Consider the following 17,219-nt stretch of genomic DNA (forward strand, 5'->3'; position numbering starts at 1 on the left):
AGGAGGATCATTCCATCTTCTGATATCATCTTCAATCTCTTTCTTCAGAGTTTTGAAAATTTTTTCAAACAAGTCCTTCACTTGCTTGGTTAGAGTAACTCCTAAATATTTTATATTGCTTGTGGCTAATGTGAAGGGTAAAAACTACTTTGAAACAGGAACAATTACTGTCAAGCCGAAAGACTAGGGCCTGTGGCATTTTTCTATGATTTCTCCTGATTTTTACTATTTGTTTGTTTGTTTGTTTATAGGAATAGGGTCTCTCTATGTAGCCCTGGCTGGCCTGGAACTTGTTATATAGATCAGGATGGCCCCAAATTCATAGAGATCTGCTTATCTTTGCCTCCTAAATGCTATGATTAAAGGTGCGTGCCCGACTTTGTTTGTTTGTTTTGTTTTGTTGGTGGTATTTGGTGTGTGTGTGTGTGTGTGTGTGTGTGTGTGTGTGTGTGTTTTCAAGACAGGGTCTCTCTGTGTTGCCTTTGCTATCCTGGAACACAGAGAGATCTGCCTGTCTCTGCCTCCCAAGTGCTGGGATTAAAGGCATGTGAGGCCCCTGCTACCACCTCCTGGCCTGGCTGTATTGTTAAGACAAGGTCTCATATAGCCTACACTAGCCTTGAATTCACCATTCAGCTGAGAATGGCCTTGAATTCCTGATTTTTCTGACTCCATTCCCCAAGTGCTAGGATATGCTCCCACACTATTTTATTTGTTTGTTTGTTATTTGGTCTGCTTTGTTTTTGCTTCTTTTTGAGACAGAACTTGTTATATTCCTCAGGCTGGTCTTGAACTCATGATAATACTCCTCCTTTGGCCTCCTGAGTGCTGGTATGGTAGGCTTATACCACCGCACCTAGTTTTTCTCTTATTTCTTAAGTGAGGGAGGCTGGGGGGGAGGGCTTTCTGTGCTTTCTGCTCAGAGAGCTTCGGAGGAAGGCTCAGTGCCATTTCTAAAACAAACAGTATACAAGCTCTCATTTTCATGTCCTTGCCACACCCCCCGGAGGGGGGGTCTCCTATCATGACTTCAAATGTCCAATTCCCTCAATGTGATTATTTTCCTAAAAGGAGAGTAATTAAGGCGAGGTCCTGCATGGGCAGTGCGAAGAGCTGTCCTTCTCCAGCAGCAGTCAGTGACAACTCATCTGGTTTCAGCTCCCTGGGGCTGTGTTTCATCAAGTCCCTTTGCCAGGGCCTCCCCAGCAGGCAGTGTCAACAAGTGTCGCACCTACTGCAGAAAGCGGCCCTCAAGTTTCATCACGGTGATGCTAAAAAATATTCTTCAGCTTCAGCAGTGACCTAGTTAATTCAAGGGCAGGAAAAACATGCTCTTCTTCCAGAACTTGCTTGGGGCATGGACTTTTCCCTCTTAGGAAGACATGAGTTTTTCTGAAACAGACCCAACTGCGCTTTGATTTGTTTGTGGACAAGACCCTGAATTTGAGTCCCTGTCAGGGGACAAGGACATAAGGACATCCAATCAATGCTTCACATACAGCCAGGGGACCCCAACAACGAGCCAGCCTCCCAATAACATCTCTCGGATTGAACAGTATTGAAAAGTAAGTATGGAGACTTTCAGTTTTTTTTTAAACAAAGATGGGCTGTGCTTTAACTATATCACCATTGATATTTTCTACAACAGGGAACAAAGCAGGCTGTTTGTTTCCTTCTGAATCAGACTGAGGCTGGATAAGATACTGCGGCTTATAAGGCTTTAATGTGGCCAAATGCGCAAGGTCTTGTGTCAAGTCCCCTCTGACCTCTATGAAACTTAGGAACATTTAAAAATGTTTGTTTATCTTGATTTGTCAGTGATTAAAATCATTCTTTTCACATCATGTCTGCTTTAACGGCTTAAAAAAAAACAAACAAACTATAAAATTGGCCCGAAGGACCGATTTATAAATGAAAATCATATCAACTGTAAACTTGAGGCACTGAGGTAAATATTCAGCTGATACTAGCTCTAGGTGTCTGGATATTTTGTTCAAACATTAGCTTTGTAGGTGGGCAACAATGTGTTCTGCCGTAGTAGATCAAGTTGCTGGAAAGCCACTGGGTGTTTAAAAGTGGCTTATGCAGATATTCACTGTCACGAAATGGTTAAAGAAACCTGAGGTAAAAAGTCAGCCAGGAAGGGAAGGCAATCAATCAAAATAATGATTTCATCATCATGTTGCATTTGGGTAAATTTTAATAAATACATCTAAACTTTAAGAACTTCCAATTAAGGGTGTCAGTTACAGACATCTGACAAGCATTTAAAAATAGACTAAAGCGAGGCCAGCATTTCACCTGCTTCTTCTTGAATTATCTCCTTTTCATGGCTTCGTCACTGTGCCGAGGTAACCCTCCTTCAGTCAAGAATGGCTAAGCTCTTTTAGCCAGCACCGTGCTCTAAAGGCATGTAGCCTGATTATACCGGCATGCTAGCTAAGGAAGTAGCGTTTGTGTGCTCCAAAAGATTTGAACCGAAACCAAGGACATGAGCAACTTTCTGCAGCAACAGCTTCGGGCATCCTACATTAAAAGGTGCTGGTGGCCAGTAGGCAGGCACAGATCCTGAAAAGCAGCACCTAAATACATTTGAAATCTCAAAGTACTCTGTGCTTTTGAAGTGTTTAGCAGACATGGGTTCACAGTTTGAGGACATTTTCAGCAGAGTGGAGTCTGTATTGATATCAGGCACAAAATCCCAACTGCATTCACTTTCAACAGCCCTCAGCATAAGCAGAGAGTTGCTTATGCGCCTGTGAATTCCCTGTTCTGTACGGTGCTGATGGGAGTCGAGTGGTCTTTAAGAAGAAAGGACAGGCACTGCAGCCCACTTTGGAATCCACGTGTAACTCCACCCAGGTTTTTCGCCTGCAGAATAAAGATAGCAGGGATTTTAACAGGGATGATAGGGGACGGGATGAACACAAACACCGGAAGTACCTGTGGCACCATAGTTTCTCAACAAAAGCAGGTCCTTCATCTTTGTCGCTCTTGCAAGACTTCAGGATATGGCCATTATAACTATACAAAATAATAGAAAAAAATTCTTCTTATCTACGGTGGCTCAGTGAAAAATGAGATACTTTGGGGGAAAAATTCTGTACTTGAAAACAATGTCTCAAAACAGCAATTCTAAAAAAGGATTCTACCTTAGAATGATGTATTGATGATAAGAGAAAAAACACATTCTGTACTGAAAATGATGATGATATGTTTGTTATCTTAAAGGATAAGTAAAGATTTGTCAGCATCATTTCAGGATACTTTTTCCTTGTCTAATGGTACCATGTTAAAATCTGAGTGTTAGGGGAACCATAGGAACGGAAGGTAAGGTAAATGTACACACACAAGCTGATGCCTGTAGTTATTGTGAGAACTATGTAAAGCAAGGCAGGGGCCTAGCCTTTCCTCAAAGGTTAGAGTTCATCCTCACGTTGATTAAGCAGGCCAAGTAGAACATGGGAGAAAGAGATAGGGGGGATAAGGAGACACGTGGTTGGTGGAGTTGAACAGAGCCAGCTGTGTGGCTGTCGACTGGAGCTGTGAAGCCAGTGGTAGCTAATGGGGCCCATGAGTAGAGAGACAATCCTGCCTAGGGCTCATGGGATATTTCCAAAGAACCATGACAGCAGACACCTGTATTGTCCCTTCCTGTTTTGGAACCATCTCAGGGTTTTCCCCCAGATAGATAAAAGTATCTTGGTGAATTATTTGCCTGAGTTACTGGAAGGCCACAGGCAGCCCTGTGGTTCTCAGCTTAATTCTGCTCAAAGGAAAACGAGAAATGTAGAATTACATAAGAAACTTGGGAGGAAGCAATAAGGAAGAACGCACTACCTCCAAAGAGAGAAAAGAACACTAGAGAATGTTTGGGGTTGGGGACACAGTTCCATCTATAGAGTGCTTGCCTTCCAAGCATGAGAATCAGTCAGATCCCCAGAACACCCCACATAAAACAACCCCAGACAAGCAATAAACAGAACACCCAGGCATTATGGCGAGTGCTGTAAGCTCAGCTGGGATAGAGACGGGCAGATCCTTGCAGTTCACCAGCCAGCCTAGGCTGCTACCTGAGCTATAGGCTAATGAAAGATAGTGTCTTGAAAGCAAAACAAACAAAACATGAGGTCATTAGGAAGGCTCATTGGGTCGAGGCACTGGCTAGGTGACCTGAGTTTAACTCCTGCGACTCACATAAGTAGAAATAAGAACTGAGTCCTGCAAGTTGTCCTCTGACCTTCACATCCATGTTGCAGCACACAAATTGCCCACTATGTACATATAAATATGTAAATGTAAAAGATAGCAACAACAAAAAATAAAAAACAAGATAGATGACATCTGAGGAACAACCCCTGAGTTGTCTTAAGACTGGCACACATGTGCACACACATTCACATGCAACCCCCACAAGTAGTAGATCAGCATGCGTGTGTACATATGTGTGAGTGAGCACACACACACACACACACACACACACATGCTCACGCACACGCACATGCACATGTACACGTGTATGCACACACAAATATCTAGGACCCTTATTGGAGTTTCTGTAGGTGCATACCTACCTGACCATGACCCTCTGGACTTCAAGTCAAAGGGCTGGATTCTAGGCTAAAGGGACACTCAGCATTGGATAGCTCAAGGCTGGACACCATGTATTTACCACTCCACAGCCAGATCCTCCATGGCTGCTATGGCTTCATGTCAGGAAGAATAGCTCTCCTTGATCTTCACTTGATCCTCATCCTGCTCCAAGATGACTAAGCTCATCAGCGCCTCAATCCATAGCTTATGCTTTCTTGAGTCTTCTTGCTCTTCAAGGTCCAAGCACACCAGATTCCAGACAGCTTGCTAAATACCTGTTACAGGAATTTCCCAAGAGCCTCTCCTTCTCAGATGACGCTGATGGTTGTGATACAGAAACGACCCCAAGAGAAGCAACTCTTTGGCACAAAAGTCCTAAAGACAACCTTTTTCTACACATGTGGTTTTCAGTCACTGAATTTCCTTTCTCATGGTCATGTTGTATGAGTGCTTAAAATAATCCAAAGAAGAAGATCTAGTCAGAGACCTTGTAGGCAGGCAAACAGTTCTCAGTCTAGCTGTGCATGGGGGCTCAGTCCATCTTCTGGAAGGGGCTAGTTTTTTTTTCCAGTAGAGGGTACCAGAAAAGCTTTTTAAAAATTTATTAATTTTTATTTTATGTGCATTGGTGTTTTGCCTGCATGTATGTCTGTATGGGGGTGTCAGATCTTGGAGTTATAGATAGTTGTGAGCTGCCATGTGGGTAAAGGACCTGGGTCCTTTGGAAGAGCAGTCAGTGCTCTCAACCACTGAGCCATCTCTCTAGCCCCCAGAAAAGCTTTTAAAGAAAGCAAGCGCTTGTGTTTAAGTGATTAAAAACTGGTGGGATTTGAATAGGTTGATGTGCAAAGGAAATAAGAAAAACGAAACAAAATCATGAGGAGTAGAAAAGGAATAAATATGAAATAAAGTGAGTTTGGCTATAAGCCATCTAATCTTAAATCTGTTGTTTCTGCCTATGATTTGGTGATATGAAGTCCATTATTTCTGCTTATAGCTTGGTCATTATGTGATGTCCAACAAAAGATCTGGAGTGAAGAGTCAGCAGTAGGGATTTCAGGAACCAGGGGTAAAGGAGGAGGCAGTGTGGATTCCTCAATATGTCTTTGAGACGTAGAACAAAATTAGCCTACAGGCCAGCCCAACAACATGGGAATTTATTGCTCACACAATGGACGAAAAGTCTAGGAGACAGGTCAGGATTCATGCTCTGTTTCTTTGCATCTCTGGAAGCCCAGCTTCTCTCTGTTTTGGTTTCAACCTCAAGTCAGCATTCTCACAGTCTCAAGATGGATAGCTTTCTGTCAAGAAAGCCACTGTGACATCCCTCTGCTGTCTTCTCTGTGGAGGACAGAGTGAAATGCCTAAGCTTTGCCAGTGTTTCAGTTGTCTCTTGCACTACTTTCTGAAAGCCGCCACACGTGGTTGCCTTACACTTGGCTACTGCACTGATTGGCAGCAGGAGAAAGAACCGAGATCCATTTAGATCAATCAGAGATAGCAAAGCAGGAAAGGCAGGTCATGCAGGGAGTCACCAGATGGCTGAGTGGAGGGAAACAGGGAACAGTCCTTAGCAGGGCCTTAAAACATCATTGGAGAAAAAAAAAATCTCTGAAGTCATCCCATGATGCCCCTTGGTCTAAAGCTAACAGTAGGCTCATTTATGACTTAAAACAATGATTCTCAACCTGTGGGTCACGACCCCCTCAGGTGTTGCCTCTCAGATATTTACAGGCATTTACTGCAATGCCTAGCAGTAGAAAAATTACAGCCATGAACTAGCAAAGAAAATAATTCTATAGTTGAGAAGGTCTCCACAACACAAGGGGACTATTTTGAAGAGTTGTAGCATTAGGAAGGTTGAGAACCACTGCATTAAAGGCTTAGGGTGAACTTGTTTTCAAGTACAGCTCAGGCAAATGAAAGTACTTTTCCACAGAGCAACTGTACCTGTCAATGGAGTGAGCCCTGGGATGCAGTACTGTGCTCTGAAGACTTTAAATTTTTTAGACTGTTTATTTCATTTCATATGTGTAAGTGTTTTGCCTGCATGTGTGTATGTATGTACGCTCACACATTCCTGGTGCCTGTATTGCATCAGACCCCCTGGAGCCAGAGTTACATGTGGCTGTGAGTAGCCGTGTGGTTTCTGGGAATAGAACCCAGGTCCTCTTGAAAACCAAGTGCTCCAAACTGCTGCAGCATCTCCCCAGGCCCTGGACCTTTTTAAACTCCACTTTCAGTTGTGATATCCTTTCTCCCTGATGGTGTACATTGCTTACTATGACAGTGCTGCTTCAGAAATGACTGGCGATGCTCTAACGTGCTCCCAACTCAGGGTTTGCTCTCTAGGACTGCAAACGGCACGCATGGTAGCATGTGCCTGTAATCCCAGGATTTGAAGTGTGGACACAGGAGGATGCTTCTAGGTCACAGTCCACCACTGATGGGGTCAGAGCAGAAACTCAAGGAAGGAACATGAAGGCAGGATACCTTGAAATCCCATGCGGCATTACCTCTTACCAGGGAGCCAGGGAAGATGCTGCTAGCTAGCTGACTCACTCCAAGCTGACTCACTAACCGAACTTCATTCCCCAAAGCTATAATAATCACTGTTATTTGTGACATAATTTTAATCCTTTTCCCATTTATTAAGTAACTTCTACTGTTTAATTTAAGTTGGGGTGAGGGTTGGTATATGGCTCAGTGGTTAACAGCACTGGCTGCTCTTTCAGGAGACCTGGGTTTTATTCCCAACATCCATATGGTGGCTCACGACCATCCATAACTCCAGTTCCAGGCCTCCATGGGCACCTGACGTACATATGGTGCAGACATGCATGTAAGCAAAAACAACCCATACAATTAAGAAAAATAACAAAAAGAGTACTTGAAAACAAAACAACTTCATGGCCTATGCCTGAGTTTAAGGCAGAGGCTGGTGAGTTCGAGGTCAGTCTAGGCTACATACATACATATGTAGAAACAGAAACATACATAGGTAAATAAATAAATACAATCTCCAGAAAATAAGGCAAATAGAAGCAGTTTATGAAAAGTTTTTTCCTAAAATACTTTGTCAAGGTTAAGGTAGCAGATGAGCAGGCAGGCTACCCCTTTCCACCCCAATTGTCCTGTCCCTGCACGGTTGATATGCTCTATGTCTGGGAGGCTACCCTTCTCCGCTCCATTTGTCCTGTCTACACAGGGCTGATATGCTCTGTCTGTATACTGAGAGGTGGTTAGTTTTGCATACTAAATTCAGGCTTAGTTCACACTACCCAGAGTTGGTCCTGTTCTTCAGTGTGCGGCAGAGAGTAAGTCAGAAGAGAAACTAAGGTGTCTCAGGTTCTCCTACATCATCACAAGTCTGAACTTCAACAGCATTTCCCCTCTCAGTCTGGCTTAAGTGAATATTTTCCCAACAGGAATAATCCAGGGTTGCCTCGGGGTTTGTTACAGGGGGCTACAGTGGAAGGCTGGGTGAATATGGAGAACAAGGGGGTCCAGAGGGGAGTGCTTTTCTCTTACAGGGTTCTTTCTGAAGGGTCTTGCTGATGCAACTGGAGATTGTACACAATAGCCCATGGCATTCAACTTTCAACCAAAATAATAATCATTAGCTCACAAGAGTTGATCTCATTAGCCACAGGACCAGGCTGCACCTGAGCATGTATGTATGTGTATCTCTTTGTGTGCATGTGCTTGAGTGTATGTGTGTGTGTGCATGTATGAGTGAGTGTGTGTGTGTGTGTGTGTGTGTACTTTCCAATGCACATGACGTGAGTAGAGGTCAGAGGACAGCTTTTGGAGTTGGTTTTCTACTTCCACCATGAGGGGTTCTGGGTATCCAACTAATTTAGGTTTGGTGGCAAGTGCCTTTATCCACTGAGCCATCTTGTTGACTTCAGGATTTTTTTTTAAATATAAGGGCTAACAGCCTTCTATACTTCATTTCGTTCAGCAATATACTTTGAAGGTTACTTCATATCTGCCACACAGAATTGCTTCATTCCCGTTTAGTATTCTCTGCTGTTAAAGGATTCCATCAAGGGCTGGGGATGTAGCTGAGTTGGTAGTGTTTGCCTAGCATTCAGGAAGTCCAGCATTCAATCCCACTTTCCCTGTTATGCCAGCACTTGGGAGGTAGAAGTAGGACAATCAGAAGTTCAAGGTCATCCTCAGCTACATAGGGAATTTGAAGCCAGCCTAGCCTGCAAGACAATACCACCACCACCACTATACTACAAGAAGATTCTATTGTTTAGACATATGTCATCAGAATCCTACTAGTTGATGTTTATGTTGACTCCAGTCTTTTATCAGGGCAGAGCTTCAATGAAAACAGCATTTGTCTCCTGCTCTCTATTTTTAGTACATGTTTTGTTATGATATATTTGCATGTCATATAATTTGCTCTAAGTTTTAATGCAATGATTTAGTTTTAGTGAAGTTATCAAGTAGGTAACTATCACCACATATTTTGTCACAAAAGATTTCTCAGGCACATTTAGTGTTTAAAAAGGTATTATCAATATATATTCTTTGTACAATAAATGGGCTTTATTATGACATGTTAAAACATGTATATTGCATACTTTGCTAGTGTCCAGTCCTCTGTTACCCTCCCCACTTTCTTTTTTTTGTTTGTTTGTTTTTTTGAGACAGGGTTTCTCTGTCCTGGACTCACTTTGAAGACCAGGCTGGTCTTGAACTCAGAAAGATCTGCCTGCCTCTGCCTCCTGAGTGCCGGGATTACAGGTGCACACACCGGGCCCAGCTTGTTACCCTTTCTTATGCCCTCTCTTCCTTCCTGTGGGCCCCTTGCCTCTTGCCAAATACTCCCCCTTCTGCTTTCATGTTTCATATAGCTATGTGTATGTGCATATGCATGCATTACCATATCGATAGATATATAGATGATAGATAGATAGATAGATAGATAGATAGATAATGTTGTCAGCCTTCTTCCCACTAGCAGCCACTAATCCGCCTTGTGTCCTCATTGCTTCCTTTGTCATGTATGGAATCACAGCCTATGTCTCTTTGGGTCCGACTTCTTTTCCTGAATATGATGAGAATGTTTCGGGGTTCTTCCATGTCACACCATATACATCCTTTGTTCCGTTTATTACTCAGGTGCATGCCTGTGTCACAGTTTGTATAGTCACTGCTTGGATAATCTGCTTGCTTCTAATTTTTGGCTACTCTGAATAATTCTGCGAATGACGTTTGTGTGAAGCTTTTGTGGAGATGGATGTTTTCATTTCTCTTGGCAGCGATTGCTAGGTGTGGAACTGCTAGCTCATTAGATAGATTTATGCTTAGCTCTTTAAGACACTTCAATTGTTTTTCAAAATGTCTTCACTGTTTTTACACTCCACTGGGGAGACAGGGGCCGCTGTTCTTCCTCATGTCCTTACTGACATACAGCCCTCCTGGCAGGTGTGTGGTGGCATCTTACGGTGGCTCTGATTTGGATCTCCCTAATGACTAAGAAGGATGAGCATCTTTTCACAGATTTTTTTTCTCACCTTTCTTTTCATGTGCACCTCAGCATCATAACCAAGAAAAGAGTGTGACGTTCTAATGCTGACTCACCTGGGCCCACATCACATTGCTGCCCTGTCATTTTCAGGTCATGGGAGAGGCCATACATCTCTTAAAACATACCTATTCTTGGGGCATGGTAGCACACAGGCCTGCGATCCTAGCCCTTTCAAGGCAAAGGCAGGAGGATATTGAATTTGAGGTCAGCCTGGGCTGTCTCAGAATAAACAAATGAACAACAAACAAAATGATAAGTTACTCCCAAATAATTATGTGTGAATTAGAAAAAAAAATACACATGTAGGAGTCTCATTGTGAGGATCAAATGTGGTCATGTCTATAAAGTGCCTAACCTTAGAACTGCACATGGTAGGCACAAAACATCCTTTTTCAGGAGTGTGGGGAACAGGCTTCCTCTTCATGATCCTCCTGCTGCAGCCTCCAGAGCACTGGGATCACAGAGAAGTGCCACTATACCAACATCCCAAAACATTATCTATTCCTGGGCAGTCTGTCTCAAACATCTCAAACATGTCTACCCCCTTCGGAAATGTCCAGAACCCCTTTGGGGGAGGATACTTCCCCTAACACGGGATTGACTATTAAGGGGCAATGGGTGTGGTATCCAAAAGATCAATAACTCAGCAGTCAGGACTGGACCTGATGTTGGATTAGACTGGTAATCAACTAATCCTGCCTCTTCATCAAAGCCGCTTTGTCGGCTGGCTCTCCTGCCAGCTCTGTTTAGGGTCATCCTTGTGCTCTGTGTGTGGGCTGTGACCTCTTCCTTGATCTTGCTGATGACAGCCACACCACCAACTCTTGGTGCTGAGCCAAAATAAACCTGGGTTTTTTTTCAGATGTTTGAAATGCCCCCAAGAACCTGCCCACGGACTTTCTCTTTTCCAATAGTTTTTGTAATGTTGTAGACATTAAACCCAAAGCCACAGATATTAGACGACACTCACGCACTGCTTATTTTGCTAGTCAGATGACTTTTATACTAATGTACATTGTATTATAGATTACATCATTCCTACCCCTTCCCCCTCCAACTCCTTCTATGTCTTGCTGCTCCCCCAATTCACAGCCTTTTGTTTAATTATTAGTGTGTGTGTGTGTGTGTGTGTGTGTGTGTGTGTGTGTGTGTGGTGTGTGTATAAAACCTTCCAAGTGGTCATCTCTAAACACGTATATTATATGTACTTTAAAAGGACATAAATGTATATATTTAGGATCTGTATAATTAAAAGCATGTATCTTTTTTAAAGAAAGAAAGTGGGGAGGGATTGCAATTCTGATGTTCTTTGGGGTTAACATGCTTTCTTTCTAGGTTGATTCTGAAGCCCATCTGTGGCTCTTTCCAGCAATGCAGCGTTTACAGGTCACCTCTGGCACATTCAATATTCACCCGTCATTTCTAGCACAGAATGATAAATGTGTCATTCTCACCTTCAGAGAAGCCACGGAACATGAACCACAGGCCGACTTAACTGTCCTTTTCCTTCAGAGAACAGTCAGTGCCCAGTGGCAGAGAAGTATGGTAACTCACCCAAGCTCGTGACTCAAGCACGCTGCCATGTCAGTGCTTTCACGTGTGGGACAGGTCTGACAGGAAGTGGTCACCTGTGGAGGAGTTGCAGCTGACGCACAGGAGCCTCACCACCAGCCCAGCTTTGTGAGCTCTTTCTTTCCATTCAACCCACAGCATGGTCCTAGGAACAGGAATGGGAGGAAAGTTGCTCTGAAAATCACTTTCTTGGTGAACATTATTTCAGGAGACCTGTTACCTGTTTACCTGTTAATTGGTATATCTCATATATATATATATATATATATATATATATATATATATATATATATTATACATATAAACGTACACCCACACACATATATGTCCCCCCCAAAAGGAATGGACTGCATTAAAGTGAATCTTTAGATGGGAGAGATATTGAAATTTGGAAATTACTGACTCTTTGAGCACCAGACAGGTACCCCAGGGGAGAGAAGGGTCTGGGCTTGCACTTTTGACCAAGCCTGCTGTCTTTGGTAGAAACAGTTACCACACACTGTTAGTCATCAGGCAATGTCTGGTCACTAATGTATCTTAACTTAGCTACAGAGTGGACATTGGTATATTGTATATTATGTATTGCATACATGAGAAATATGAGGCTCCTGGAGTTTCATCAACTTGCTAAAGATACCACAGCAAATGGCTGCTGCTTTGAGGCTTGCTACCTTCAGGACCACGCAGGCTGACCCTGGCGCGTCGCCAGTCACAGCTTGCACAGATCTAAGGTAGCCCTGGGAATGCAGGAGGGTCTGAATCCAAAGGAGTCGTTTTTCCTGTTCTACCTACAGGCGTATGACAGCATCTCCCACCCAAGCTGTCTTTTACAGAGGCCTGAGCTTTGAAATCACAATAAATTCTATCCAAACAGCAGGAGCCCACTTCCGCTTTCAACCCCCAAACACCGCAGAGCTCAGAAAGAGGGCAAGAACCACAGTAGTGTGGTGAGCAAGAATGGAGAAGAGGGAATTGGGAACTGTAAATGGTCAGTGTAGGGGTGCGGGGGGGGGTGGGCATTGAGAGAGCCAGGGTGCTGGCCTCTGCACCATGAACACCCAGTCCTCCCTTATGTGGCCCGGATGCCAACCCTTCAGCTAGTAAAACTAGTTCCCGCCCTCTCCTCTTAGCTTTCCAGACTGTTAATGGCCAGTGAAAGGTTCCTTAGCTTTGGCCAAAGGTATCAGTGGCATCCACATAGCCTTTGATGAGCAGGAGCGAGGAGAGAAGAGCAAGTTCAAAGGGACTTCACAGTGTGGAAGGACCTTTGCCTTATAGGCACGACCTAGCTTTGGAGGACTGAGGGGCTCCCTGTCCAAGTAGGACCAGGGTTTAGGGTGGTGACAGCAGAATCTCAAAATAGCAAAAGCGCCCCCCTACCCCCTTTTTTTCTTTTTGGTGTTTCGAGACAGGGTTTCTCTGTGTAGCCTTGGCTGTCCTGGACTCACTCTGTAGACCAGGCTGGCCTCAAACTCACAGCGATCCACCTGCCTCCCGAGTGCTGAGATTAAAGGCGTGCACCACCACACGTGGCAAAAGGCCCTTTTGACTCTGGCATGAACACCTAGATCTGGGGTCCCATGTGGCCCCACCTAGAAGGCAACTCCTGGAACATTCCACTCATAAGGCCTGGGCATTCCATTACTCAAGAAAGGCTTCTCCAGCTATGTTGAGGTTTGCAACATCTCCCTCACCTCAAGATGCTCTGTCTAGTTTAGAATAAGGTGAGCCCTTGACAAAATTGTGTACATGGGAACACCCGCACTCTTGTCACATCCGGGTAAAGGCACTCGATTAGGAGAACTCGCTGTCGACTTCCCTCCATTGTGGGAAGCAAGCCTGGGCTTAAGTCTGAGGGCCCACTGATTCATTTACTGGGTAGGAAATGCTGCAGAGCTGAGTGTGGTGCAGGCTAGCATCAAAATGCAAGGCAAGCCGTGAACGCTTGGGCCAGTAGAGAAGTTTGACACGCCCAGCGGCTGCTAGGACCTCTCAAGGGAAGCGGAAAGGAAGGAGTGAAGAAAGGCTACTTTCCCAGTGTCAGTCCTTTTGGGATTTGAAACTGCATTTCCAATATTTTTGGTTACAGGATTTCAATAAACACAGATGTGGGGAGCCTGGAGTATCTGGGGGTCCCCGAGTAACCCATTAAAGTGAACTCATTTAAGAGTCAGGTGAGCCTGTCTCAGTCAGCATAGATGGCAAGCTAGTTGCACAGGACGGGAAGACCATTCTCCTGCAACTCCCTTCTAAAATGGTTTACAAGCACACTCAGTGGCTGAGGAGCTTACACCTACTGCCGGTAGCCATGAAGCCCAGATTTAATTCTCAGTCTGTCAGTCTTCCCTCGGTTTTCTCATGGGATGTTACCAGGACCATCCTGAAGTCTGAGGGTGCTTGAACCTCTTATACAAAATGGCATAGTGTTTGCACATAACCTATGCATGCCTTCATATACTTTGAACCATTACTTACGATGCCCAGTATACTGAAGAAGCTATGTAAACAATAGTTATAAAGTCTCATTTAGCAAATGGCAGGGGTAAAACCTACTTTTTCAGCACATACACAATTTTATTCACAAATAATTTTGATCTAAAGGACAGTTAAACCCACAGATGTGGAACCTGTATACATTTCTTAGAGGTCATGGTAATTTGTAATGGAACAGCTTTCCCAGCAAGGTTTTTTAAAAAGTTTCAAAAATTTTTTGAATTTTTAAAATGCTTAAAATCATCTTTTATGAAAAAGAAAATGCTTTCTTTAAAACTTGAAGGTGACGCCTTTAATCCCAGCACTTGGGAGGCAGAGGCAGGTGAATCACTGTGAGTTCGATGCCAGCCTGGTCTACAAAGCCTGGTCTAGGACAGCCAAGAAACTCTGTCTCAAAAAACAAAACAAAACAAAAAAATCAACTTAAGGTGAAAGTAACTCAATGGTGGAATACTTGCCTGTTGTGTGAGAGACCCTGGGTCTGATCCCCAACACGAAAAGACAGAAACAAGAGGAAGAGGAAGGAGGGAAAGAAGGGAAAAGGAAGGAGGAAGGGAGAGCCATTTTTGTTTTTTCATCTCACATTTCATTTTGCAATGCTAAATCTCAAACCCAGGGCCTGCACATGCAGGCAAGTCCTCAGCTACTGAGCTACACACCCAGACCCCATTTAAAAAATGATGTCTTGCAATAGTGTAGCAAATTCCATGTGTGTGTTCACCCACTCTCCCTGACATGGCACAAGGAAGGGACAAGAGTTGACAAACCTATGGGCTTGGAAAACACTACCTCCTGTGCCTTGGTGACCCATGGTGGTATTTAAACACATCCATAATGAGATAATTTATATACCACATACTTCACCCACGGAAGAGTTATGACTCTGTGACTTTCATTATAACTGGCTTGTGCAACCATCATCACCACAGTCGATTTTAGAATGTGCCATTACCCCCAAAAGAAACCTCACATCTCCCTATTTCACCATTTCCATGCCCAACCTTTGTGCACGCGGCCTTCAATTACCACTAAGCTACTTTCCACTTCTGTGGATCTGCCTCTTCCAGATACTTAATAGAATCGGACTCTTCCACTTGGCATAATGCTGTTGAGTTTGTCCGCATCATAATGTGTGCTGTTGAATGCCATTACCTTTTTAGGCCAGTCTGCAATACTTCTTGGAAACCATTGTTGTTGAGGAAGATGACTACCGTGGCTCTCCACATTCCTACAGACTTACTCAATGATTCTGGGAGAGCTCACAGGTGGAAATGCTCTACTTAGGAGGAAACATCCTAGGTTTCTGGACCAAACCCAGGCCGCCAGGAACAGATGATCATGCAGCTGTGCCACTTACTAGGGCAAAGTATTGAGCCTATTTCCTCACCTGACTGCAGGGCAATAGTAACAGTCTAAGGGTCAGAACCCGCATCTGTGGCCTCCTAAGACTGTTTCATAGTTAGTTTGTGTAATAGTAACCTGGAGGCTCTTGAGTAAAACTGCTTTTTCATGCATTTCCTTGTCTGCTGTGGGTTACCGCAGTGCTGTTGTATATGTATATATAATTTTTGAGACAAGATCTCACTCAGCCTAGGCTGGCTTCAGACTTGCTGTGTATCTAAGGACAGCCTTCAATTCCTGATCCTCCTGTCTACACCTCCAGAGTGCTGGGATTACAGACTGGTTATGTGATGTTGGGGATGGAACCCAGGACTTTGAGCATGCCCGAAAAGCACTCTATCAACTGAGCCACATTTCCCAGCCTGCATAGTGAGAAGAGAGAGGCAGAACTGTAGACTGATGCGCTTCTTCTCTCTCGTGGCCCTCTAGTGCTGCAATGGTCTCAACACTGTTTGATTTGTAGCTCTCAGAAGGGGCTGCCCACTGCACCTTGGGGGACAGTTGACATTGCCACGGAAGGATGTGGAGTGCTAGGCTTCTAGTGGGTAGAGGTCAGGAAGATTGCAAACTGTCCTGAGATGTGTAAGGTGGCCCCTTGACACGCCATCCCCATGGTTCTCTGCTTCAGGAAGGCTGCTGAGGCCCTACCTCTTTGCCTCCTGGCTCAACTGCAGGTGGGCAGCTGACCTGTACCACGTGGCTTCTGGGAATCCAAAGGACATCAGAGAAATCACAGAGTATATAGTGATGGTGACCTTGTTTGTGTTTCAGATCACGTGGCATGAAAGGATGACAGACCCAGGCTGCCTCCAGAGGCACACACTGTGTTTTTTATCAACGTTACTTTCCCAGAAGGTTCCGGAGAACTCTGATGTCGTGCTTCGATGCATGATAGCTGGTAAATAATCCCTAGACGGTGGCCACTCAGATTCTAACCACTGCTCATCCCAGCCTAGCTGCCTTTCAGCTTGGACTAGCCACCTCCCCCCACCCCCAGGCCTCTCTGAAAACTAAGTTTCTTGGCTCAAAGACAATGCAAACAATGTTCCGGGAAAATTATTCTGAGTAACTGATTAAGCAACTGAATCCTTTATGATGTTTTTCAAGTGATGTTCTGGATACTGAGTGACTTTCCTCACCTCATGGCTCTTCGTTAGGTCTCCCACTGGTTAATTATCAGATTCTCTACTCTGTATTTGCTGTGGCCTCCAAGAATGGCTTGAGTCATTTTACATCCTAAAATTGAGCTCTTCTGTTGGTTTTCCACCAGTGTTCCCAGGTTGGCCACCATCCTCTAACATGCTAGCAAACAAAAAACAAGTTAGAAATAAAGCAAGAGGTGCCCAAAGATGGGAACTACTCCTGGATTGGAGAATAGATCACTCAAGAGTTGATGGCCAGGCATTAATGACCCAATGGTAAAAAGATTTCATTAAAAGAGAGTAAGGTGATCAAATTATTTGTAGTCTAAACCAAAGTTTAATTCCTGAGTCCCAATGCTGAAGGCAAGAACCAATGTGTGAACTTTATCCTCTGACTTCCACAAACATGCTGTGGTACTCTCAACACACACACACACACACACACACACACACACACACACACACACACA

At 44.1% G+C, this 17,219-nt stretch overlaps 1 protein-coding gene and 1 long non-coding RNA gene across 2 annotated transcripts in view; one reads left to right on the top strand and one right to left on the bottom strand.

Moving 5' to 3' along the window:
- Nucleotides 1-1,247: 1,247 nt before the first annotated feature.
- The window catches only part of ALPK2 (alpha kinase 2), a 129,345-nt gene continuing 113,373 nt past the window's right edge, over nucleotides 1,248-17,219 (top strand). The window contains exons 1-2 of the mRNA XM_084779253.1: nucleotides 1,248-1,565; nucleotides 16,379-16,505. Of these exons, the coding sequence (XP_084635379.1) occupies nucleotides 16,397-16,505 (109 nt within the window). The 5' untranslated portion in view covers nucleotides 1,248-1,565; nucleotides 16,379-16,396. The remainder of the gene's footprint in view (nucleotides 1,566-16,378; nucleotides 16,506-17,219) is intronic.
- The window catches only part of LOC311596064, a 38,697-nt gene continuing 26,796 nt past the window's right edge, over nucleotides 5,319-17,219 (bottom strand). The window contains exons 3-4 of the long non-coding RNA XR_014778691.1: nucleotides 11,696-11,858; nucleotides 5,319-6,135 (exon numbers count right to left, since the gene is read on the bottom strand). This is a non-coding gene — a long non-coding RNA (uncharacterized lncRNA). The remainder of the gene's footprint in view (nucleotides 6,136-11,695; nucleotides 11,859-17,219) is intronic.

Source organism: Acomys minous (genome assembly GCF_964271855.1).
Source record: "Acomys minous genome assembly, chromosome: 4".
NCBI lineage: Eukaryota > Metazoa > Chordata > Mammalia > Rodentia > Muridae > Acomys > Acomys minous.